Source organism: Pongo abelii, chromosome 21, assembly GCF_028885655.2.
Source record: "Pongo abelii isolate AG06213 chromosome 21, NHGRI_mPonAbe1-v2.0_pri, whole genome shotgun sequence".
NCBI classification, from domain to species: Eukaryota; Metazoa; Chordata; class Mammalia; order Primates; family Hominidae; genus Pongo; species Pongo abelii.
The window spans coordinates 37,659,604-37,683,542 of NC_072006.2; the positions used below are offsets into that span (position 1 = coordinate 37,659,604).

Here is a 23,939-nt window from a genome sequence, read left to right on the forward strand (position 1 = left end):
AAAAACACTTTGATCGAGGGGACTCGCTCAAAGGCATGCGCAAAAGCCATCAGGCCTGTACCTGGAGAACTCAGGTGAGACGTTGCCACTCATTGTAATCCCTCCCCCTAGGACTCCGCCCCCGAGCCTGGGCCACTGCCCTGGCTACACCGGGAAGCCTGGAGCTAGAAAGTGGGCCGTGCGCGTGACCGGCGCGCGTGACGCCGAGGGGGCAGGTCTGAGAAGCAGGCTGCGCCAGGATTCGGCGGTCGGTTCCCGCGGAAGGGGCGGGTCAGGTTAGGGGGCGGTGCTTAATGGGAGCTGGTCTTGGGGCCGGGCTTCCGCGTGCGTTGGCCTGGCGGCGAGAGCGCGCGGCGGGGGCGTGCCCGGCGGGCGGGGAGGGGCGGGGCCAGCCGGGGGCGGGGCGGCGCGCGGCCTAACGGCGGCGGCGGCGGCGACGGCGACGGCGACAGCAGCAGCAGCAGCAGCGGTGGTGGTGTCTGGTTAGCTCGGCGGCTGCAGATCTCGCGGCGACGCCTGCGAAGGACCCGGGCCGCGGGTCGAGGCGGGCGGCGCCTGCGAGGGACCCGTGTCGCGGGTAGAGGCTGGCGGCGCGCGGCGGCGGCGCTCGGCGATGGTAGGCGTCCCTGGAGCGGCCGCCTTCCAGCGTAAGTGGGGCGTGAATGCGGGCGGCCGAGGGGGGCGTGTGAGGGCCTGCGGCTCCACAGGCGCGGTGATTCCGAGTGCCCCGGGCGCGAGGCCGGGAGTGGAAACTGAGGCCCGAAGCGGGGCGGCGGATCCAAGGTCACGCAGCGGGGCGGGCCTTCCCGGGCTCCTGAGGCCACCCCGTCGCTTCCTGCGCCGCCCGAAGAGCTCGGGGCTCACGGTGTGAGGGAAATTGTGGGGCCCGCGGCCTCGGAGCTTAGGCCGGGTCGGCGTCCATGGGACTTGCCGGTGGGCGAGAATCATTTTGTTCTCCCGGCGCTGGGGCCACGAAGTCCGGCTCCTGGGGAAGTACTACACCCGCCCGATGTTAAGGGTTGGAAGAGATGAGAATGGCCCCTCGGAGGGCCTGTTTGAGCGCAGGCTCAGGAGTTGGCTACCTAGGTTCACATTCCAGGCTTCCCCATTTAGGTAGTGACCTTGGCTTTCCCGGTGCCTCAGTTCCCCCATCTGCAAAATGGGGATGTGGAGCGGGTTCCCTCCCTCCCCCAGGATTCTTGGGTTTCGTGAGGCCAGTAAAACGCTTGACACCGACCCTGGCACACACACAATTGTGAAAACTGTCATTATTGTAATCGTCCTTTATTAATCCGATCCAGTGTGCACCGCACTCGGAAAAGTCCGAAATTAGGCTCTAGCCGTGTATTTAAGATTTTGTTTTATTGTCTGTTGATCCTGCTTCATGATCTAATTGTTATTCTTACTTCCATTTAGCCATTCCAACATTTATCTAGTGTTCCTCCTTGATGTGTGAGATCCTTGGGGGAAGGGTGGCTTCTCTGAATAAGAACAATAAAATTTTAATTGTTTTTCATTATTGTAATTATAATAGCCAACATTTTTTTGAGCACCAGACATTTTGCATTCTATTCACTTAATATTTATTAAATCATATAGTAAGTTTAAAAATACCATTCCAGGCCCTGGGAATACAACAATAAACAAGATAGACCGAACTGGGGTTTTGAGTTTAGTTAGGAGAGGGAGAGACATAGTGAATGAGGAAACAGATAAACAGGTTTTGCATGTTTTTTTAATTGTTTAATCTTGGTGACATCCTAAGTAAGACATTATTTGAGGATGCCCATTTTGCAGAGGGTGAAACTGAGTAACAGAAGGTACTCTGAGTACTAGTCTCAGAGCTGATGTCCTTAAATACGTGAAAGGGAGGCTTTACGCTTCTTTTTTTTTGCACCCATTAAATGTTGGATTGAAAATAGAAAAAGTAGATAACACCCAGCTTGCAGTTACTGCTTTTGATGGTTTGATCCATTCCTCATGAAATTTCCAACTAAAGAGGCAGATAGTGATTAACTCTTTTAGGCTTGCAAAGGTACAGCATCTCTGTAAAATGAAAGACTCTTTTTTTTTTTTTTTTTTTTTTAAGATGGAATCTTGCTCTGTCGCCCAGATTGGAGTGCAGGGGTGTGATCTTGGCTCACTGCAACCTCTGCCTCTTGGGTTCAAGCTGTTCTCCTGTCTCAGCCTCCCGAGTAGCTGGGACTACAGGCGTATGCCACGACGCTTGGCCAATTTTTTTATTTTATTTTATTTATTTATTTTTTTGAGACGGAGTTTTGTTCTTGTTGCCCAGGCTGGAGTGCAATAGTACAATCTCGGCTCACTGCAACCTCCCCCCCGCCCCAGGTTCAAGCGATTCTCCTGCCTCAGCCTCCAGAGTAGCTGGCATTACAGGCGCCTGCCACCACACCTGACTAATTTTTTGCATTTTTAGTAGAGACGGTTTTACTATGTTGGCCAGGCTGGTCGCGAACTCCTGACCTCAGGTGATCCATCTGCCTCAGCCTCTCAAAGTGCTGGGATTAGAGGCATGAGCCACCGTGCCCGGCCTTAATTTTTATATTTTTAGTAGAGACAGGGTTTCACCATATTGGTTAGGCTGGTCTCGAACCCCTGACCTCAGGTAATTCACCCACCTCTGCCTCCCAAAGTGCTGGGATTACAAGCGTGAGTCACTGAGCCTGGCCAGAAAGGACTTTTTATTTGAAAAAATTGGGGGGCTCTTCTGCCTTTGAAGTAGACTTCCTTTGTTTCTTTACTTCCATAATAAACTTGCTTTCACTTAAAAAAAAAAGATTGTTTCCAAATTTCTTTTGTGTAGTATTTAGTTTAAAATATGCCCAAAAGTACAACTTTTGCGTCTGTTATGTAACTACATTTTTGTTTTCTTTTTTCCTTTTTTTGAGACAGTCTCTCTCTCTCACCTAGGCTGGAGTGCAGTGGCGTCATCATGGCCCACAGCAGCCTAAACCTCCTGGGTTCAAGCGATTCTCCTGCCTCAGCCTCTTGAGTAGCTGGGACTGCGGGCGCCACCACACCCAGCTAATTTTTTTATTTTTTATAGAGATGGGGTCTTGCTTTGTTGCCCATGCTAGTCTGGAAGTCCTGGGTTTGAGTAATCCTCCTTCCTCAGCCATCCAAATTGCTGGGATTAAAGTCATGAGCCACTTTGCCTGGCCTTTTTTTGTGTTTCTAAGAGAATTCTGAATTACATTTCCAGACAGTGCACTTGGTGTAGTACTCAACCTCCTGAGGAGCTGGGATTACAGGTGCTCACCACCATGCCTGGCTAATTTTTTTTTGTATTTTTTGTAGAGATGGGGTTTCACCATGTTTTGGCTAGGCTCCTGACCTCAAGTGATCTGCCTGCCTCAGCCTCCCAAAGTTCTGGGATTACAAGTGTGAGCCTCTGCACCCACCCTTGATTGAAGTGTTTTTTGTTTTTTTTTTTTTTTTTGAGATGGAGTTTCGCTCTTGTTGCTCAGGCTGGAGTGCAATGGCGTGATCTCAGCTCACTGCAACCTCCGCCTCCTGGGTTCAAGCAGTTCTCCTGCCTCAGCTTCCCAAGTAGCTGGTATTAACAGGTGCGTGCCACCACGTCCGGCTAATTTTTGTATTTTTAGTAGAGATGGGGTTTCACTACATTGGCCAGGCTGGTCTCGAACGCCTGACCTCAGGTGATCTGCCCGCCTCGGCCTCCCAAAATGCTGGGATTACAGGCATGAGTCATTGCACCCGGTCTTGATTGAAGTTTTTAACTGGCATGCTGGGAAAGAGAATATAGGAGTTCAGTCTTAAAATTGGTGCTTCAACCCCTGAGCCAGAATCCTTCGGGAAGTAGTCTAGAACTGTGGCCTCACATGTTTGTTTGTTTGTGACCCCATTGAGGTGGGGTCTTGCTCTGTTGCCCAGTGAGCATAGCTTCTGCAGCCTCTTATCTCTGGGGCTGTAGTTAGCCTCCCACCTCAACCTCCCTAGTAGCTGTGACTACAGGCATGTATTGCCATGTCTGGCTAATTGTTTAAAAAGTTTTGTAGATGGCCGGGCGCTTTGGCTCACGCCTGTAATCCCAGCACTTTGGGAGGCCGAGGCGGCCAGATCACGAGGTCAGGAGATCAAGACCATCCTGGCTAACACGGTGAAACCCCGTCTCTACTAAAAATACAAAAAAGTTAGCTGGGCGTGGTGGCGGGCGCCTGTAGTCCCAGCTACTCAGGAGGCTGAGGCAGGAGAATGGTGTGAACCCGGGAGGCAGAGTTTGCAGTGAGCCGAGACCGCGCCACTGCACTCCAGCCTGGGTGACAGAGTGAGACTCTGTCTCAAAAAAAAAAAAAAGTTTTCTGGACATGGGGTTTCACTGTGTTGCTCAGGCTGGTCTTGAACTGCTGGGCTGAAGCGATCCTCCTGCCTCAGCTTCCCGGTGTTGGGAGTAGAGGCATGAGCCACCATACCTGGCCACCTAAAATGTTTTTAGTGTTCATTCCATCAGTAAATAGGGTTGAGTATGCACACACATTCCATGAATGTTTTATTTTTTGTTTTTTTATATATTTTTTTGAGACGAAGTTTTGCTCTTGTTGCCCCAGCTGGAGTGCAGTGGTGCCATCTCGGCTCACTGCATCGTCCATCTCCTGAATTCAAGTGATTGTCCTGCCTCAGCCTCCCAAGTACTGGGATTTCAGGTGTGTGGCACCACCCCTGGTAATTTTGTGTTTTCAGTAGTGATAGGGTTTCACCATGTTGGTCAGGCTGGTCTCGAACTCCTGACCTAAAGTGATCCACCTGCCTTGGTATCCCAAAATGTTAGGATTGCAGGCGTGAGCTGCTGCACCCGGCCTGAATGTTTGTTTTAAATGACAATTATAGTGTGACTATACTGTGTATTAGGCGCATATATATATATATATATTTTTTTTTTTTTTTTTTTTTTTGAGACGGAGTCTCGCTCTGTTGCCCAGGCTGGAGTGCAGTGGCACGATCTTGGCTCACTGCAAGCTCCACCTCCTGGGTTCACGCCATTCTCCTGCCTCAGCCTCCTGAGTAGCTGGGACTACAGGCACTCGCTGCCACGCCTGGCTAATTTTTTGTATTTTTAGTAGAGACGGGATTTCACCGTGTTAGCCAGGATGGTCTCGATCTCCTGACTTCGTGATCTGGCCGCCTCGGCCTCCCAAAGTGCTGGGATTACAGGCGTGAGCCACTGCGCCCGGCCACTGTATTAGGTATATTTTTTTGTTTTGTTTTGTTTTGAGATGGAGTTTTGCTCTTGTTGCCCAGGCTGGAGTGCAATGGTGATCTTGGCTCACCACAACCTCTGCCTCCCAGGTTCAAGCGATTCTCCTGCCTCAGCCTCCCAAGTAGCTGGGATTACAGGCATGCACCACCACGTCCAGCTAATTTTGTATTTTTAGTGGAGATGGGGTTTCTCCATGTTGGTCAGGCTGGTCTTAAACTCCTGACCTCAGGTGATCCGCCCGTCTCAGCCTCCCAAAGTGTTGGGATTACAGGCACAAGCCACCATGTCCGTCCTAGGTATGTTTTATAACATACAAAAATAGACATTTTACAGAAGGATAAGCTAAAATAAATGGAAGTAGCAGTTCCAACATTCTTTCCACACCCAGTGGTGAATTTTAACAATACCTCCTGGGGTGGAGATCATTGATCTTGTAGTAGTACCTTCTCAATCCATTAGATCTATTGCTCTGATGAAAATCTAGTTTATTCGGTAGAAGTAAAATGTAGTGGCTGGGTATGGTGGCTCACGCCTGTAATCCCACCATTTGGAAGGTCGAGGTGGGCGGATCATCTGAGGTCAGGAGTTTTGAGACCAGCCTGGCTAATATGGTGAAACCTCATCTCTACTAAAAATACAAAAAGAAGCTGGCTGTGGTGGCGGGGGTCTGTAGTACCAGCTGAGGCAGGAGAATTGCTTGAAGCCAGGAGGCAGAGGTGGCCGTGAGCTGAGATCCCACCATTGCACTCCAGCCTGGGCAACAAGAGGGAAACTCTATCTCAAAAAAAAAAAAAAAAAAAAAAAAGGGCCGGGCACAGTGGCTTATCCCTGTAATCCCAGCACTTTGGGAGGCTGAGGTGGGCGGATCACGAGGTCAGGAGTTCAAGACCAGCCTGGCCAACATTGTGAAACCCTGTCCCTACTAAAAAACATACAAAAAATATCAGGTGGGTGTGGTGGCAGGTTCCTGTAGTCCCAGCTACTTGGGAGGCTGAGGCAGGAGAATTGCTTGAAAGAAACTGCGGAGGTTGCAGTGTGCTGAGATCGTGCCACTGCACTCCAGCCTGGGCGACACAGCGAGACTCTGTCTCAAAAAAAAAAAAAAAAAGAAAAGAAAAGAAATAAAACGTAATGGTTAAGATTTAAATTCTAAACTTTTGAAATTTAATTCTGGAGTTGTGCTGAGGTTAAAATCCTGGTAACCAATCCTAACAAGTTTTGAGACTTTAGGCTCATTACTTAACCTTCTTGTGCAGTTCATTTTCCTCATCTGAAAAATGGAGATAAAATTTCTACCGCATTTGCAGGTTTATTATGATGGTTAACATATGTTAATATATGTAAAGTACTTAAAACCATGCTTGACACATTCTGTTCTGGTGGTGGTTAGTGGCTGAGGGTGTACCATCTGACTTAAGGTCTCAGTCTAGGAGGGGCGGTGCACAGGTCAACAGGTAATGATAAAGTGCTTTAAGTGCTTTAAGCATAAGGCTTTTGGGAAGGCAGAGGAGGCATAACTAATTATTCCTTGAGAGTCCAGGTAAGGTCTAGCTAAAGGGGTGACATTAAACCAGGCTTTAAAGGAGAAGGGAGGCTTTTCCCAGGAGAAGGAAGGCTGAAGTCTACTGGCTGAAGGTAGTTGAGGGGTTGGTGAGTAGTTCATCAGATCTGGACCTACAGGGAACCTGATTGAAGCTTATATACCTTGTTAATAGTGAATTCTGGCTGGAGTTGTTCCTGGCAGGGGCCAGATGGCAAAGAAGCCTGTTCCAGAACTTTTCACACCACCACAGCCCTTTCCTTCTCTGTGTGGCACGTACCTCATTCTGCCTTCTTAGTTATCTAAGAATATAAGCTTCTAAATTATAAACTCCTTGAGGGTTATGACAATGTTTGCATTTTTGTAATTTTATTTTGCCTAGCAAGGTAAGTGGGAAGTTCATTAGTGTCGAGAAAGGTATATAATCATTGGACCTTCAAGGAAGTCTAAACAGTTAAAAGTGGAATGGTAAATGACCATATTTACTAGTGAAAAACTTGGTTACAAATGTTTTGTAGTAGATAGGACCTGTGCATTACTATTTAAAAGGGGTGAGAATGATCATCTTCAGTATCCCTTTCCTTATCTGGCACTTATCCATTGGGATTACAGAAGAGATCGGAAAGTGCATCAGAAAGGCTCATCTGACGTTGAATAGGTACCTTTTGCTCTTCTAGGTCTACTTTCCATCCTTTTTCACCCTATCCTGTGCCCTGGGAAGCTGACTTACCTATATGGACTACATCAATGAGCTTCTTTCCCCTTTGAGGTTATGAAATTTATTTTCCTACTCCCGCCTCGTGGGTGTTGCCCTTAGCTGATTCTGTCCCTTGATTGAAGGTCACTTCTCCTCTAAATGTGGTCCTCTTGGCCGGGTGCGGTGGCTCATGCCTGTAATCCCAGCACTTTGGGAGGCTGAGGCAGGCAGATTACCTGAGGTCGGGAGTTTGAGACCAGCCTGACCAAAATGGAGAAACCACGTCTCTACTAAAAATACAAAATTAGCTGGGCATGGTGATGCATGTCTGTAGTTCCAGCTACTCAGGAGGCTGAGGCAGGAGAATTGCTTGAACCCGGGAGGCGGAGGTTATGGTGAGCAGAGATCATGCCATTGCACTCCAGCCTGGGTGACAAGAGCGAAACCCTGTCTCCAAAAAAAAAAAAAAAAAAAAGAATGTGATCCTTTCTATGTGACACCCTCCATGTAGGTTTGGAAAGTTTTTGTTCCCTTTGGTCATTGGGCCTAGAGATCTAGAGATGCTTTCATTAGTCGCAGGGTATTACAGCTATCCCTTGTGCCTATTTTGTACCCTGCTCACGTATTTCTTTCTAGTTCCATTGTTAAACCCTCCTTGAATTAACCTTACTGGAGTATGCCATGTTTCCTGCTGGGACCATGACTGTGTTTGAAGCTTGTATACTTTTTTTTTTTTTTGAGAAGGGGTCTCACTCTGTCACTAGGCTGGAGTGCAGTAGTGTGATCTGGGCTCACTACAGTCTCTGCCTCCTGGGTTCCAGCGATTCTCCTGCCTCAGCCTCCCGAGTAGCAGGGACTACAGGCGCACACCACCACGCCCAGCTAATTTTTGTATTTTTAGTAGAGATGGGGTTTCACCATGTTGGCCAGGCTGGTCTCAATCACTTGACCTCGTGATCTGCCCGCCTTGGCCTCCCAAAGTGCTGGGATTACAGGCGTGAGCCACCACATCCAGCTTATTTTTATTTTTTTTTATAGAGACAGGATGTTGCTATGTTTCCCATGCTGGTCTCTAATTACTGGGTTCCAATGATTCTCCTGCCTTGGACTCCCAAAATGCTAGGATTGCAGACGTGAGCCATTGAGTCCAGCCCTTCTTTGACTTTTGAGTAAGTTTATCCTAGTTTGGAACCAGTTAGTTTTCTTTTTATCTTACTGTATTTTTAAAATTTTTGTTTGTTAATTTTGAAACCAAGTTATGAGACCAACTTTTGTATTTTTGGTAGAGACAGGGTTTCTTCATGTTGCCCAGGCTGGTCTAGAACTCCTAAGCTCAAGTGATCCACCTGCCTTGGCCTCCCAACGTGCTGGCATTACAGGCATGAGCCACTGTGCCTGGCCCAGTTAATTTTCTTTCTTTCTTTCTTTTTTTGTTTTGAGATGGAGTTTCCCTTTTGTTGCCCAGGCTGGAGTGCAGTGGCGCAGTCTCGGCTCACTGCAACCTCTGCCTCCCAGGGTCAAGCCATTCTCCTGCTTCAGCTTCCCAAGTCGCTGGGTTTACAGGCATGTGCCACCATGCCTGGCTAATTTTTGTATTTTTAGTGGAGATGGGGTTTCATCATGTTGGCCAGGCTGGTCTCGAACTCCTGACCTCAGGTGATCCGCCCGTCTCGGCCTCCCAAAGTGCTGGGATTATAGGCGTGAGCCACCGCGCCCAGCCTGACCTAGTTTTCTTATATACAGAATCAAAAAATCAGCAGATAGGTTGGGCGTGATGGTGGTGCCACTCAGCTGTAGTCCCAGTTACTTGGAAGGCTGAGGTAGGAGGATCGCTTGAGCCCAGGTGTTGGAAGCTGCAGTGATAGTGCCACTGCACTCCAGCCTGGGTGACAGAGAGAGACCCTGTCTCAAAATAATAAAAATAATAATGGCCAGGCACAGTGGCTCACACCTGTAACCCCAGCACTTTGGGAGGCCAAGGCGGGCGGATCACCTGAGCTCAGGAGTTCGAGACCAGCCTGGCCAACATGGCAAAACCCCGTCTCTTCTAAAAATACAAAAATTAGCCAGGTGTGGTGGCGGGTGCCTATCATCTCAGCTACTCAGGAGGCTGAGGCAGGAGAATTGCTTGAACCCAGGGGGCGGAAGGTTGCAGTGAGCTGAGATCACGCCAGTTCATTCCAGCCTAGGCGAAAGAGTGAAACTCCGTCTAAAAAGAAAAAAAATAATAAGCAGAGAGATTGACTTTAAGCTTGTTCTCAAGTGTTAAATGTTGTATAGGTTATGTGAATCCAGACTTTTAGGCAGGAAGAATGGTTTAAATGATAGTGCTTAATGAATGAGTGCAGCCCTGGGATCAAGATGAGTTAATTCACTAAGTTCGGGGTAATGAAAATAGGAAGAGGTGGGGAAGTAAGGTTTCTCACCTGCCAATTTTGTTCTCATTCCTTAGTTTTAGAGTATTGTTTTGAATCTCATAGAAAGTGACCATTCTTTTTTAAAGATTTACTTCAAATCCCTGAAAGTTTGGAGGCTAATGAAGAAGAATCACTCTGGTTATTGTTTAGGCTTTGGTAAGATTACCAAGGAGGGGATCTCATAATGCTGTACTAATAGTTTACATGTGCAACATGAGCTAGTGTTTGTACATGTGACAGACCCTGTTTCTGGATTTTATTAAGGCTGGTTAAGTAGCTTTTTGCTCTGGTTTCTGTCTCTGGCCCCTTGAGGCTATCTGAAATTTTAGGAGTTGGGGTACCATAACTTGAACTTTTGAAATGAGTCAATAAGCAGATATGTCAACCAAGTATGACTTTAAGTCTAGTTGAAAAAAAAGAGAAAAAGAAATAAGAGTTAGAGAATTTAATTGTCCAAGGTCACACAGTTAATAAGTAGTAGATTCACTCTTCCTAAGTAGTTTAATCTTGGTGTCAAGTTCATTCATTATACATTGAATGTCCAAACACCCAATTTTTTTTTTTTTTTTTTTTTTTGAGACAGTCTCTGTCGCTCAGGCTGAGTGCAGTAGTGGGGTCTTGACTCTCTGCAACCTCCACCACCGAGGTTCAAGCAGTTCTGTGCCTCAGCCTCACGAGCAACTGGGACTACAGGCGCCCGTCACCACACCCGACTAATTTTTGTATTTTTAGTAAAGATGGGGTTTCACCATCTTGGCCAGGCTGGTCTTGAACTCCTGACTTGTGATCTACCCTCCTCTGCCTCCCAAAGTGCTGGGATTACAGGCATGAGCCACCGTGCCCAGCCAAAAACCCACTTTTTTTAACCCTCTATCACATGGCTTCTTTTTGCTAGACTAGGGGTTTTTAGACATGTGTTCTAGAGGAGCCCAGAGCTTCCTGAAGATAATTGATTTCCCATAATCTTCCTTCAACTTTCTTTCCCTAACAACTCTTCTTGTTTAAAAAAAAAGTCCAGGCTGGGCGCGGTGGCTCACGTCTGTAATTCAAGCACTTTGGGAAGCTGAGGCTAGTGGATCAGCTGAGGTTGGGAGCTCGAGACCAGCCTGACCAACATGGAGAAACCCCGTCTCTAATAAAAATACAAAATTAGTCAGCCATGGTGGCGCATGCCTATAATCCCAGCTACTTGGGAGGCTGAGGTAGGAGAATCACTTGAACCTGGGAGGCAGAGGTTGTAGTGAGCCAAGATCGTGCCGCTACACTCCAGCCTGGGCGACAGAGCAAGACTCTGTCTCAAAAAAATAAATAAAAATAAAAAAATTAAAAAAAGTCCAAATAATTGGAGTATGATTTAAAGATAGCTATATGAGACCTTGTTCAGGGGTATCCTAAGTTGGCCTTAGAGATGAATTAAAAAAATAAAAAGGCAACAGAAACTCTCAGCAGTCTTTAACAATTCATCCCATATGTTTCCTGATCTTAGCAGTGAAGCAGATGATGGCAGTGAACATCAAAAGCCCAAGAAATGTCCATGCTAATTTTGCATGGCTCTATGAGGAGCTGTCAAATATGGATCATCAAATATAGTATATAGACTATGCAATGAAGCTTTACTTTGCAATGTGGCTCTTTAAGATTTGATTTTACCCTTCTATTTTGTGTTGTAATTAAATGCAGAAATCAAAGTATAAATTCAGAATAACCCAGAGCTTGGTATCTTTCTGTCTGAATTTATAGCTTTGGAGTTGGCTAGACCTTTCAGTCGAATTAGCTGATGGTGACAAATATGTGACCTCTGTAGCAGCTCCAGTGAAATGTTAATATCAGGCATAGCACAGCTCCCTTGATACACTATTTTGACCTCTTACAAATGTTTCCCTTATTTCTTTGTTAATTTAGCCACCTCCATGCAGAGGTCGTGCCTGCTTTTAATTTTTCGAAGCCACATGAGAACAGACATTTAAACAACACAGATTTATTCATTTTGGCCTTATATCCCTAGAGCTACACTAACTTTATGTCTGGGACTAAAGGTAGAAGTAGCTGAGATTAGGGAAATGCAGAATGGTGAGGGAGAAGTGCCAGGAGAGGTGATGGTTTTAGCTCCTGCATTCCCCAGCCAATTGCTTAAATTCAGCTCCCCATTAATTTTCCCTTGATAAGTTGGTCTGGCTAAGTAGTTGAAACTATATTCTTAGCCTTCCTTTTTTTTTTTTGAGAGGGAGTCTCACTTTGTCACCAGGCTGGAGTGCAGTGGTGCGATCTCGGCTCACTGCAACCTCCAGCTCCCTGGTTCAAGTGATTCTCCTGCTGCAGCCTCCTGAGTACCTGGGATTACAGGCACATGCCACCACACCCAGCTAATTTTTGTATTTTTAGTAGAGACGGGGTTTCACCATGTTGGCCTGGATGGTCTGGATCTCCTGACCTCAGGTGATTCTCCTGCGTCAGCCTCACAAGGTGCTGGGATTACAGGCGTGAGCCACTGTGCCTGGCCTAATTATAACATTTTATTTAATTTTTTATTTTGTAGAGATGAGGTCTCACTTTGTTGCCCAGGCTGATCTCAAACTCCTGGGCTCAAGTTATTCTCCCACCTCAAGCTCCGAAAGTACTGGGATCACAGGCGCGAGCCACCTTATGTGGCACTAGCTGGGATTATAGACAAGCGTCAGCTAATTTTTGTTGTTGTTTCTGTCAGTCCTTCCTTGCTTATTAATATTCTTATGCAGAGCATTTTCTTATCTTTATATATATATTAATATGGATTTATGGATTCTTATTTTAATAATCTGTTACTGTTGTTATTTGTTGTGTTCACATTGTTCCAGATTTGGCCAGGGAGATCCCCTTCAAGCTGGCTTTTGTGTCATTTTGACACGTTACCACATTTTTTAACTGCTTTTTTGACACACAAAAAAGGTGTTGTAGGCTTAGTTTCTGCTCTTCATTTTTTATTTTATTTATTTATTTTTTTGTGATGGAGTCTCGCTCTGTCGCCCAGGCTGGAGTGCAGTGGCGCGATCTCGGCTCACTGCAAGCTCCGCCTCTCGGGTTCACGCCATTCTCCTGCCTTAGCCTTCCGAGTAGCTGGGACCACAGGCGCCCATCAACACACCCGGCTAATTTTTTGTATTTTTAGTAGAGACCCGGCCTAGTTTCTGCTCTTCTTGCCCTCTTCTTGGAATTGGCCATTTCTCCAAACTGTTTCTCTCCTAATTCCTTTCAGTGGAGAAAATTATTTAGAAATCAAGATTTGGAGGCCGGGCGCGGTGGCTCACACCTGTAATCCCAGCACTTTGGGAGGCCAAGGCGGGCGGATCACGAGGTCAGGAGATCAAGACCATCCTGGCTAACACAGTGAAACCCCATCTGTACTAAAAAATACAAAAAATTAGCTGGGCTTGGTGGCGGGTGCCTGTAGTCCCAGCTACTCGGGAGGCTGAGGCAGGAGAATGGCGTGAACCCGGGAGGCAGAGCTTGCAGTGAGCCGAGATTGCGCCACTGCACTCCAGCCTGGGTGAGAGAGCGAGACTTCGTCTCAAAAAAAAAAAAGATTTGGGTGCCGTGTGTGCTCATTCCTATTGGAATATTGTTTTTTAGAACCTCTTAATGGACAGAGCTAGGAAATATATACACACACATACATATACACATATCAAAAAATATGTATCTAAATTTCTTTCTTTTTTTTTTTTTTGAGATGGAGTCTCGCCCTGTCACCCAGGCTGGAATGCAGTGGCGCAATCTCAGCTCACTGCAACCTCTGCCTCCTGGGGTTCAAGTGATTCTCCTGCCTCAGCCTCCCGACTAGCTGGGATTACAGGCGCCTGCCATCAGTCCCAGCTAATTTTTGTATTTTTAGTAGAGACGGGGTTTCACCATGTTGACCAGGCTGGTCTCGAACTCCTGACCTCGTGATCTGCCCGCCTCAGCCTCCCAAAGTGCTGGGATTACAGGTGTGAGCCCCCCACCTGGCAAATTATTTCTACTGTAACTATCTGTAATAAAAACCATGAATTCTTACTAATACCTTTAATTCCAGTTAAATACCACAAAGTTCATTTAGGAAGAAAGTAATTTGTAACCTTTTTTTTTTTTTTTTGAGATGGAGTATTGCTCTGTCACCAAGGCTGGAGTGCAGTAGCTTGATCTCGGCTCACTGCAACATCCACCTCCTGGGTTTAAGCCATTCTCCTGCCTCAGCCTCCTGAGTAGCTGGGACTTCAGGCACATGCCACCATGTCTGGCTAATTTTTGTGTTTTTAGTAGAGATGGGGTTTCACCATATTGACCAGGCTGGTCTTGAACTCCTGACCTCATGATCCGCCCTTCTCGGCCTCCCAAAGTGCTGGGATTACAGGCGTGAGTCACCGCACCTGGCCATTTTGTGTGTATTTTTAGGAAAAAATTTATTGTATAAAACTAGATACAGTGAAAAATACTCATTTTGTATGGTTTATTTATTTATCTTTTTTTCTTGGTGCTTCTGTCTTGGCAGAGTCTCAGAATAACTTGAAATTATTTTTAAATTTTTTGTTCGTGACAGGGTCTTACTATGTTGCCCAGGCTGGTCTTGAACTCCTGGCCCAAGCAAATCTCCTGCCTCGATCTCGCAAAGTACTGGGATTCAGGCATATGCCACTGTGCGTGGCCGAGATGTAATTTATATACAATCAAATTTACTTTTTTTTTTGTCAGTGGGTAGAGAAAAAAACTTGCTCTTTTTCATGGCATAGTTCTATTAGTTTTGTGTTATTAGTATGCAGTTGTAATCATCAATCCAGATAGAGATAATTTTCATTCTTCCTGTAAGTTTTCTCACACCCCTTTCTTTTCATCTAGCTCTTGGAAGCTACTAGTTTATACTGGTTTTTGTCACTCATAGTTTTATGAGGGTTTTTGTTTGCTTGTTTCTCTACTTTTTCTTTTCTATAATGTCATATACATGGAATCATACGGTATGTAACCTTTGTGTCTGATGTGTTTCACTTACCATAATGCTTCTGAGATTCATCCACATTGTGTCATGTATCTATAGGTTGTTCCTTTTTATTGTTGAGTAACATATGTTATGTTCACCAGCTGATGGACATTTGAATTGTTTCCCATTTTGATGATTATGAATAAAGCTTTAAATATTCATATACGGTTCTGCATGTGGACATGTGTTTTTATCTGTCTTGGATAAATACCTAGGCATGGGATTGCTGGGTTCTATGGTAATTTCATATTTAACTTTTTTTTTGTTTGTTTTGTTTTTTAAGACGGAATCTTGCTCTGTCACTTAGGCTGGAATGCAGTGGCATGGCTCACGGCAACCTCCGCCTCCTGAGTTTAAGCAAATTCTCCTGCCTCAGCCTACCGAGTAGCTGGGATTACAGGTGTGCACCGCCACGCTTGGCTAATTTTTGTATTTTTAGTAGAGATGGGTTTTCACCATGTTGGCCAGACTGTCTGGAAATCCTGACCTCAGGTGATCCACCCACCTTGGCCTCTGAAAGTGCTGGAATTAAAGGTGTGAGCCACCACGCCCGGCCTATACTTAACTTTTTTAGAAACTGCCAAAGTGTTTTCCAAAATGGCTATACCATACCATTTTGCCTTTCCACCAGTAATGTATGACAGTTTCACTTGCTTGTTGGTATTTTTGTTTTGTTTTGTTTTAGAATTAATTGTTAAGGAAGCACTATATCTGGGTGAAATCAATTTTGGTCATCTCATTTCTACAATGAAAGGAATACTCTCTGTTACTTGTTTTAGAATGTAGGGTTCCTTGCTATTTATATTCTTTTGGGGTTAGTGCAGTTCTTTTTTACACATCATTCACAGAAATAATGGTAACTACCATTTGTGTATCAGAACAATTTTCACATATCTAATTTTTATAGCAATTAAGTAAGGTAGGTAGAAGTGTCTTCATCCTCTTAACTTGTATGAGGAGATTGATTCCGGTAATCAGGTGATTTACTCACTGTCACACGGCTAGAATGTGAGAGTGTGGCTTTTTGGATTTGGAGCTGTGAGGGGACATTCTGTCTCTCTTTTAAGTAGAGGTGTAATAGAGGAAGATATGGGTGTCATCCCAGTCCTTTCTTTTACCTCAAATTCATAAGCACTGCAGTCTTGAACAATTCATATTTGGATTTTGAGTTAATTTCATCTTTTCACCTGTCTACCTGAAAAGGTGAGAATCAGTTGAGGGACTGTTAAAGGATGTTTTGAACACTGTATGTTACCTCATGATTAATTTTATAGTACTCTCCATTTGTAGTGGTTTCCATAGTTGTTTATGGGAACAAGTTTGCAGAAAAAAATGGTTGAATAGAAATAGAAGGGGTCGGCCAGGTGCAGTGGCTCACGCCTGTAATCCCAGCACTTTGGGAGGCTGAGGCGGGCGAATCACTGGAGGTCAGGAGTTCGAGACCAGCCTCAACATGGAGAAACCTCCATCTCTGCTAAAAATACAAAATTAGCCAGGCGAGGTGGTGCATGCCTGTAATCCCAGCTACTCAGGAGGCTGAGGCAGGAGAATTACTTGAACCTGGGAGGCGGAGGTTGCAGTGAGCCGAGATCGTACCATTGCACTCCAGCCTGGGCAACAAGAGTGAAACTCTTGTTTCAAAAAAAAAGAAATGGAAGGGGTCAGGTGTGGTGGCTTAGGCTTGTAATCCCAACACTTTGGGAGGCTGAGGCGCATGGATCACTTGAGATCAGGAGTTCAAGACCAGCCTGGCCAGCATGGGGAAACCCCGTCTCTCCTATAAGTATGAAAATTAGCCAGACTGGTGGCGCACGCCTGTAATCCTAGCTACCAGGGAGGCTGAGGCAGGAGAATTGCTTGAACCCAGAAGGTGGAAGTTGCAGTGAGCTGAAATCGTGCCACTGCACTCCAACCTAGGGGACAGAGTAAGACTGTCTCAAAAAAAAAAAAAAAAAGAAATAGAAGGGGCTGGGTGTGGTGGCTCAAGCCTATATAATCCCAGCATTTTGAGAGGCCACGGTGGGAAAATTGCTTGAGTCCAGGAGTTTGAGACCACACTGGGCCAACACAGACCCTGTCTCTACAAGATAATAATAAGTCATAATAATATAAATTAATATAAAAAAGAGAAGCAATTTAATACAGGAGCTGAATAGCAAAATGGCCAGTACTACTACAATACACACAGGGACACAGGTCCCCTCTTTTTTCATATTTACTTTGTTTTATGAATACATGAATACGTTGAAAAAAATTAATACAGGTAAAATAAAAATCCCCTTCCTACACTAAGTGAAACCATTAACAACTGTATTATGGAGCTGTTAGATGCAGGGATTGCGCTAAGTGCCATGGGGCTGCCAAGGTAGGTAAGATTCAGTCCCAGTCCTCAGTGATTTTCTAGTTTTCCTTCTGTGCCCTAACAGTTTGTGGATAGCTCTTGTAATAAAAACTTTTAAACAGATGTTTTAAGTTTAGATAGTGATTAACCATCTTTTCCTCTTGTAATTGATGCCATCGAGTGAGAGTTCTGTTGGGAAGTAGTGAAACAAGGATTCTGGTTCAATCAATGGAGGCAGGGAATTTCTGAGGAAGGAGATGGGATGCCATCCATGCCTCAGAGCCACTGAGCACTTAGCTGCAGCTGTGGACAGCAACACTTGGCTAGCTATGAGTTTTCTGTAGGTCTCTAAATAGTTCATGCTAATTTTGTGGGTGTTGGACTCTGAGGAATGGTGTGTTCAATGAGGAGAATGTCCATAAAAACTGTAACTAGTAAGTAGCCATTTGGAATACTAAAATCAATTTCTGATTATGTGAATGTCCCTTTTTTGTAAATTATTTTAGCTTACTTGCCAGTTCAGTTTCTTGGTGTTACCCTGTTAGTTAAATTAGTTAAATCAGACCCTTAAATATGTCATTTATTTAAGGGACTGATATTTGTATTCTATTAGAAGGACAAACAGCTAATTATACTAGAAGGTGGACTATAATGAATTCTCATTACAGTGACTAAAAGTTATTGATTTTCTAGGATATTCTTGATTTCAGATATTTACTTTGACAAACGTTTATTGAATTCCTTGTATCAGATCCTGGGGGATATAAAGAGTTCTGAGGTCCTGGAGGACTATGTAGTCCAGTAAGGGAGATAGATTGATATCTTCAGTACCAAATGCTAAGCAGTGTCAATGGCAAGTAACATCCTACCAAAGATGGGCATCTGACCTAATGTGTAAGTATGCATGTGTGGGTGTGTTTCAAAAAAGGCTTCTTAGAGAAAATGATATCTGTTTTGAGCCAATCTGTTTTTCCTTACAACTTAAAAAAATAATTTTTGGACTGGCTATGTATTTACCTAATTTAACATTTGAAACGAACAAAGAATATTTATTGAAATTTCTCTCACCATTGCACCAGCCAGTCTTTTCCCCTTCCTGGAAGCAGCTAGCATTACCATTTTTTTTCTGGACCCTTTCGATACATTCCTGTAGGCCATATAATGTCAGTAGGTAAATAACTTCCTCATTTTGCATTGTATTTCATTATATGACTGCACCATACTTTTTTCCCCCCTACTGCTGATGGACATTTACCTTTCAGTCCTTTGCTGTTGCAAACAATGCTGCATAACCTTGTAGAAATTGTCTTTTCATAGATCTGTAGAATAAATTCCTAGAAGTAGAACTGCTGGGGTTAAGGGGTTTGCCTATTTGTGTAATTTTGATAGATGTTGGCAGAATACCCTCTGGAGAGGTATATCAGCTTTTATACTCCTACCAGCAAAGCATGACCCAAGTGAAGAATGGGTAGGAGATGGGTGAAGTTGAGTCTGGGTCAGGTTTATGAGTGTGAGGGGGACTGAAAGTAGTTATGTATTATTGAAGTGTGAAGTGCTGGGTAAAGAGTAGCAGGAGATGAGAGTAGGAAGCAGACAGGGGCCAGGTCCCTTTGCCTTTGTGTTGTTTTTGTTTGTTTGATAGCCTCTCACTCTGTCGCCCAGGCTAGAGTGCAGTGGTGTAATCTCAGCCCATTGCAACCTCCGCCTCCTGGGTTCAAGTGATTCTCCTGCCTTAGCCTCCCAAGTAGCTGGGATTACAGGCATGCGCCACCACACCTGGCTAATTTTTGTGTTTTTGGTAGAGGTGGAGTTTCGCCATGTTGCTCAGGCTGGTGTCGAACTCCTGGGCTCAAGTGATCTGCCCACCCCGGCCTGCCAAAGTGCTGGGACAACAGGTGTGAGCTATTGCACCCCACCTGCCTTTGTTTTTATGCTTGTATTTTTTTGTTTGTTTGTTTTTTAGCTTTTAAGTTGCGGGCTACATGTGCAGATTTGTTACATAGGTAAATTTGTGTCATGGGGGTTTGTTGTACAGATTATTTCCTCACCCAGGTATTAGCCTAGTACCTGTTAGTTATTTTTCCTGATCCTCTCCCTCCTCCCACCCTCCACCTTCCCATAGGCTCCAGTGTGTTTTGTTCCCCTCTTATATGTCTATGTATTCTCATCATTTAGCTCCCACTTGTAAGTGAAAACACGTGGTATTTGCTTTTCTTTTCCCATGTTAGTTTGCTAAGGATAATGGCCTCCAGCTCCATCCATGTCCCTGCTGCAAAGGACGTGATCTTGTTCTTTTTTATGGCTGCATTTATAAGACAAGAGAGGTTTATTTAAACTTCTGCTATCAGAAGTAGGAAATTGGGATCCCATTAGGGCTTAACTTAATTGGTTTGATTTCAGCTTTTTAGCTTGGAGGCTGCTGAAGAGTTAATTTATTGTATGAGAGTTTGGCCATGTGTGGAGCACAAACTTACTTGTTTTAAAGAAAGGATTTCTTTGTACATTTATTCATTTGCCAGATCAGTCGTTTACATGTGAACCCTCTTCACAGTTATAGGGAAAACAAGCAGATAATTCATGCCAATTAAATATTACAGTATGTCAGACTTGGCTGAGTGCGGTGGCTCACACCTGTAATCCCAGCACTTTGGAAGGCCGAGGTGGGCAGATCACCTGATGTCAGGAGTTCGAGACCAGCCTGGCCAGCATGGTGAAATCCCTTATTTACTAAAATTACAAAAATTAGCTGGGCGTGGTGGCGCACGCCTGTAGTCCTAGCTACTTGGGAGGCTGAGGTAGGAGAATCACTTGAACTCTGGAGGTGGAGGTTGCAGTGAGTCAAGATTGCACCACTGTACTCCAGCCTAGGCAACACAGTGAGACTCTCTCTCAAAAAATAAAAACAAGAACATGACAGACTGATTCAGATCCCAAGATTAAGGGGGAAAACAAGGCTTCAGATTTTATTAAACTTATCCTAAATAATGATGTTTTTAAAAGGAAACCTTTGGGGAAATAATCTGTTGGTAACAGATGTCTAAATTTTTCCTTATTTAAAAAGGTCCTGGCTGGGCACGGTGGCTCACACCTGTAATCCCAGCAATTTGGGAGGCCAAGGTGGGTGGATCATTTGAGGTCAGGAGTTTGAGATCAGCCTGGCCCAATGTGATGAAACCTCGTCTCTACCAAAAATACAAAAATTAGCTGAGCATGGTGGTGGGCTCCTGTAATCCCAGCTACTTGGGAGGCTGGGGCAAGAGAATCTCTTGAACCCGGGAGGTGGAGCTTGCTGTGAACTGAGATCACACCACTGCAGTCCAGCCTGGGAGATAGAGTAAAACTCTTTTTTTTTTTTTTTTTAATACAAGTTCTAGGGTACATGTGCACAATGTGCAGTTTTGTTACATAGGTATACATGTGCCATGTTGGTTTGCTGCACCCATTAACTCGTCATTTACATTAGGTATTTCTCCTAATGCTATCCTGCCCCCTGCCCCCCACCCCACCATAGGCCTCGGGGTGTGATGTTGCCCGTCCTGTGTCCAAGTGTTCTCATTGTTCAATTCCCACCTGTGAGTGAGAACATGCGGTGTTTGGTTTTCTGTCCTTGTGATAGTTTGCTCAGAATGATGGTTTCCAGCTGCGTCCATGTCCCTGCAAAGGGCATGAACTCATCGTTTTTTATGGCTGCATAGTATTCCATGGTATATATGTGCCACTTTTTCTTTTTCTTTTTTTTTTTTTTGGAGACAGAGTCTCGCTCTGTCGCCCAGACTGGAGAGCGGTGGCGCTATCTCTGCTCACTGCAAGCTCCGCCTCCCGGGTTCATGCCATTCTCCTGCCTCAGCCTCCCTAGTAGCTGGGACTACAGGTGCCCTCCACCATGCCTGGCTAATTTTTGTTGTATTTTTAGTAGAGACGGGGTTTCACGTGTTAGCCAGGATGGTCTCAATCTCCTGACTTCGTGATCCGCCCGCCTCGGCCTCCGAAGTGCTGGGATTACAGGCATGAGCCACCGCACCCAGCCACATTTTCTTAATCTAGTCTATCATTGATAGACATTTGGGTTGGTTCCAAGTCTTTGCTATTGTGAATAGTGCCACAATAAACATACTTGTGCATATGTCTTTATAGTAGCATGATTTATGATCCTTTGGGTATATGCCCAGTAATGGGATCGCTGGGTCAAATGGTATTTCTAGTTCTAGATCCTTGAGGAATCGCCACAGTGTCTTCCACAGTGGTTGAACTAGTTTACACTCCCACCAACAGTGTAAAAGCATTCCTATTTCTCTGCATCCTCTCCAGCATCTGTTGTTTCCTGACTTTTTAATGATCGCTATTCTAACTGGTGTGAGATGGTATCTCATTGTGGTTTTGATTTGCATTTCTCTGATGACCAGTGATGATGAGCATTTTTTCATGTGTCTGTTGGCTGCATAAATGTCTTCTTTTGAGAAGTGTCTGTTCATATCCTTTGCCCACTTTTTGTTGGGGTTGTTTGTTTTTTTCTTGTAAATTTGTTTAAGTTCTTTGTAGATTCTGGATATTAGCCCTTTGTCAGATGGGTAGATCGCAAAAATTTTCTCCCATTCTGTAGGTTGCCTGTTCACTCTGGTAGTTTCTTTTGCTCTGCAGAAGCTCTTTAGTTTAATTAGATCCCATTTGTCAATTTTGGCTTTTGTTGCCATTGCTTTTGGTGTTTTAGTCATGAAGTCCTTGCCCATACCTATGTCCTGAATGGTATTGCCTAGGTTTTCTTCTAAGGTTTTTATGGTTTTAGGTCTAACATTTAAGTAGTTAGTCCATCTTGAATTAATTTTTGTGTAAGGTGTAAGGAAGGGATCCAGTTTCAGCTTTCTACATATGCCTAGCCGGTTTTCCCAGCACCATCTATTAAATAGGGAATCCTTTCTGCATTTCTTGTTTTTGTCGGGTTTGTCAAAGATCAGATGGTTGTAGATGTGTGGTGTTATTTCTGAGGCCTCTGTTCTGTTCCATTAGTCTATATATCTGTTTTGGTACCAGTACCATGCTGTTTGAGCAAAACTCTTAAAAAAATGGTTTATATAAAGAGAAAAGTAACAGAAAAAAGGCTGTCTTCCAAAAGGATTACAGGTGTAGCCATCATGCCAGGCCATAAACTTTTTATTAAACAGACAAAATGCATAAATCATAAATGTACAGCTCAGTGAATTTTCACAAAGTGATCATATCTGTGTAGCTACTATGTAGATCAAGAAATAAAACATTAGGGCATGGTGGTGCATGCCTGTAGTCCCAGCTACTCAGGAGGCTGAGGCAGGAAGATCACTTGAGCCCAGGAGTTCTGAGGATGCAGTGAGCCGTGATCATGCCACTGCACCCCAACTTGGGCTACAGAGCAAGACCCCGTCTCAAAAAAAAGAAGGCTGGGCACAGTGGCTTACACCTGTAATCCCAGCACTTTGGAAGGCCAAGGCAGGCAGATCACTTGAGGTCAGGAGGTTGAGATCAGCCAGGCCAACATGTGAAACCCTGTCTCTACTAAAAATACAAAGATTAGCTGGGCGTGGTGGCGTGCGCCTCTAGTCCCAGCTATGTGGGAGGCTGAGGCAGGAGAATCGCTTGAACCCGGGAGGGGCAGGTTACAGTGAGCTGAGATCTACGCCACTGCACTCCAGCCCAGCGACAGAGCGAGACTCCGTCTTCAAAAAACAAAAATTAGCCGGGCACGGTGGTGTGCACCTGTTAATTCCAGCCTCTTGGAAGCCTGAGGCAGGAGAACCGCTTGAACCTGGGAGGCAAATGTTGCGGTGAACCAAGATCGGGCTACTGCACTCCAGCCTGGGCGACAGAGCGAGACTCCCTCTCAACAAAAAAAGAGAGTAAAAGAAAACATTAACAGCAACCACTTCAGAAGCCTACCTCCTTACTTGCCAGTCACTGTCCCTCCTTCTCCGAGGGGTAACCACTATCCTGACCTCTATCACCGTTCATTAGTTTTGCTTTATTCTTTTTGAACTTTATATAAAGAGTCATATAATGTGCATTCTTCTGTATCTGGCTTCTTTTGCTCAACAGTAATGATACATGTTCTTGTGTTAGTAATAATAGTCCATTCTCAAATTTCTGTCTAGAGTTTTGCCACAATAGTATACCACAGTCGGTCCATTCTGCTGTTGAGGTATATTCTGATTGTTTCTAGTTTTTGACTATTAGGAATAACGCTGCAAGGAACATTCTTCTGTGTGTGTGGGTGTACGTATGTATGTCTTTTTTTTTTTTCTGGAGACGTAGTCCCAACTGTGTTGCCCAAGCTGGAGTGCAGTGGCGCGCGATCTTGGGCTGACTGCAAGCTCCGCCTCCCGGGTTCAAGCCTTTCTCCTGCCTCAGCTTCCCAGTAGTTGGGACTACAGGCGCCTGCCACCACGCCCAGCTAATTTTTTGTATTTTTAGTAGAGATAGGGTTTCACCGCATTAGCCAGGCTGGTCTCGATCTCCTGACCTTGTGATCCACCCACCTTGGCCTCCCAAAGTGCTGGGATTACAGGCATGAGCCACCGCACCCAGCCACGTATGTATGTCTTTTTGTTGGATGTATGCCTAGGAATGGGATTGGAGGGACACACAGTGTGCATATGTTCAGCTTTAGTAGATGCTGCTACTGTCAAAAAGTTTTCCAGAGTTGTTCTATCAGCCAATGCTTGCATCAGCAGTCTGTGAGAGTTCCATTTAT

General features: G+C 45.0%; 1 protein-coding gene across 2 annotated transcripts in view; it reads left to right on the forward strand.

The window, feature by feature from the left end:
• The first annotated feature begins 390 nt into the window (after positions 1-390).
• CBFA2T2 (CBFA2/RUNX1 partner transcriptional co-repressor 2) overlaps positions 391-23,939 on the forward strand; it is a 153,513-nt gene continuing 129,964 nt past the window's right edge. For both annotated transcript variants that reach the window (XM_024238899.3, XM_063720608.1), the window contains exon 1: positions 391-647. In XM_024238899.3, coding sequence (XP_024094667.1) covers positions 614-647 — 34 coding nt within the window. In that variant the 5' untranslated portion in view covers positions 391-613. The remainder of the gene's footprint in view (positions 648-23,939) is intronic.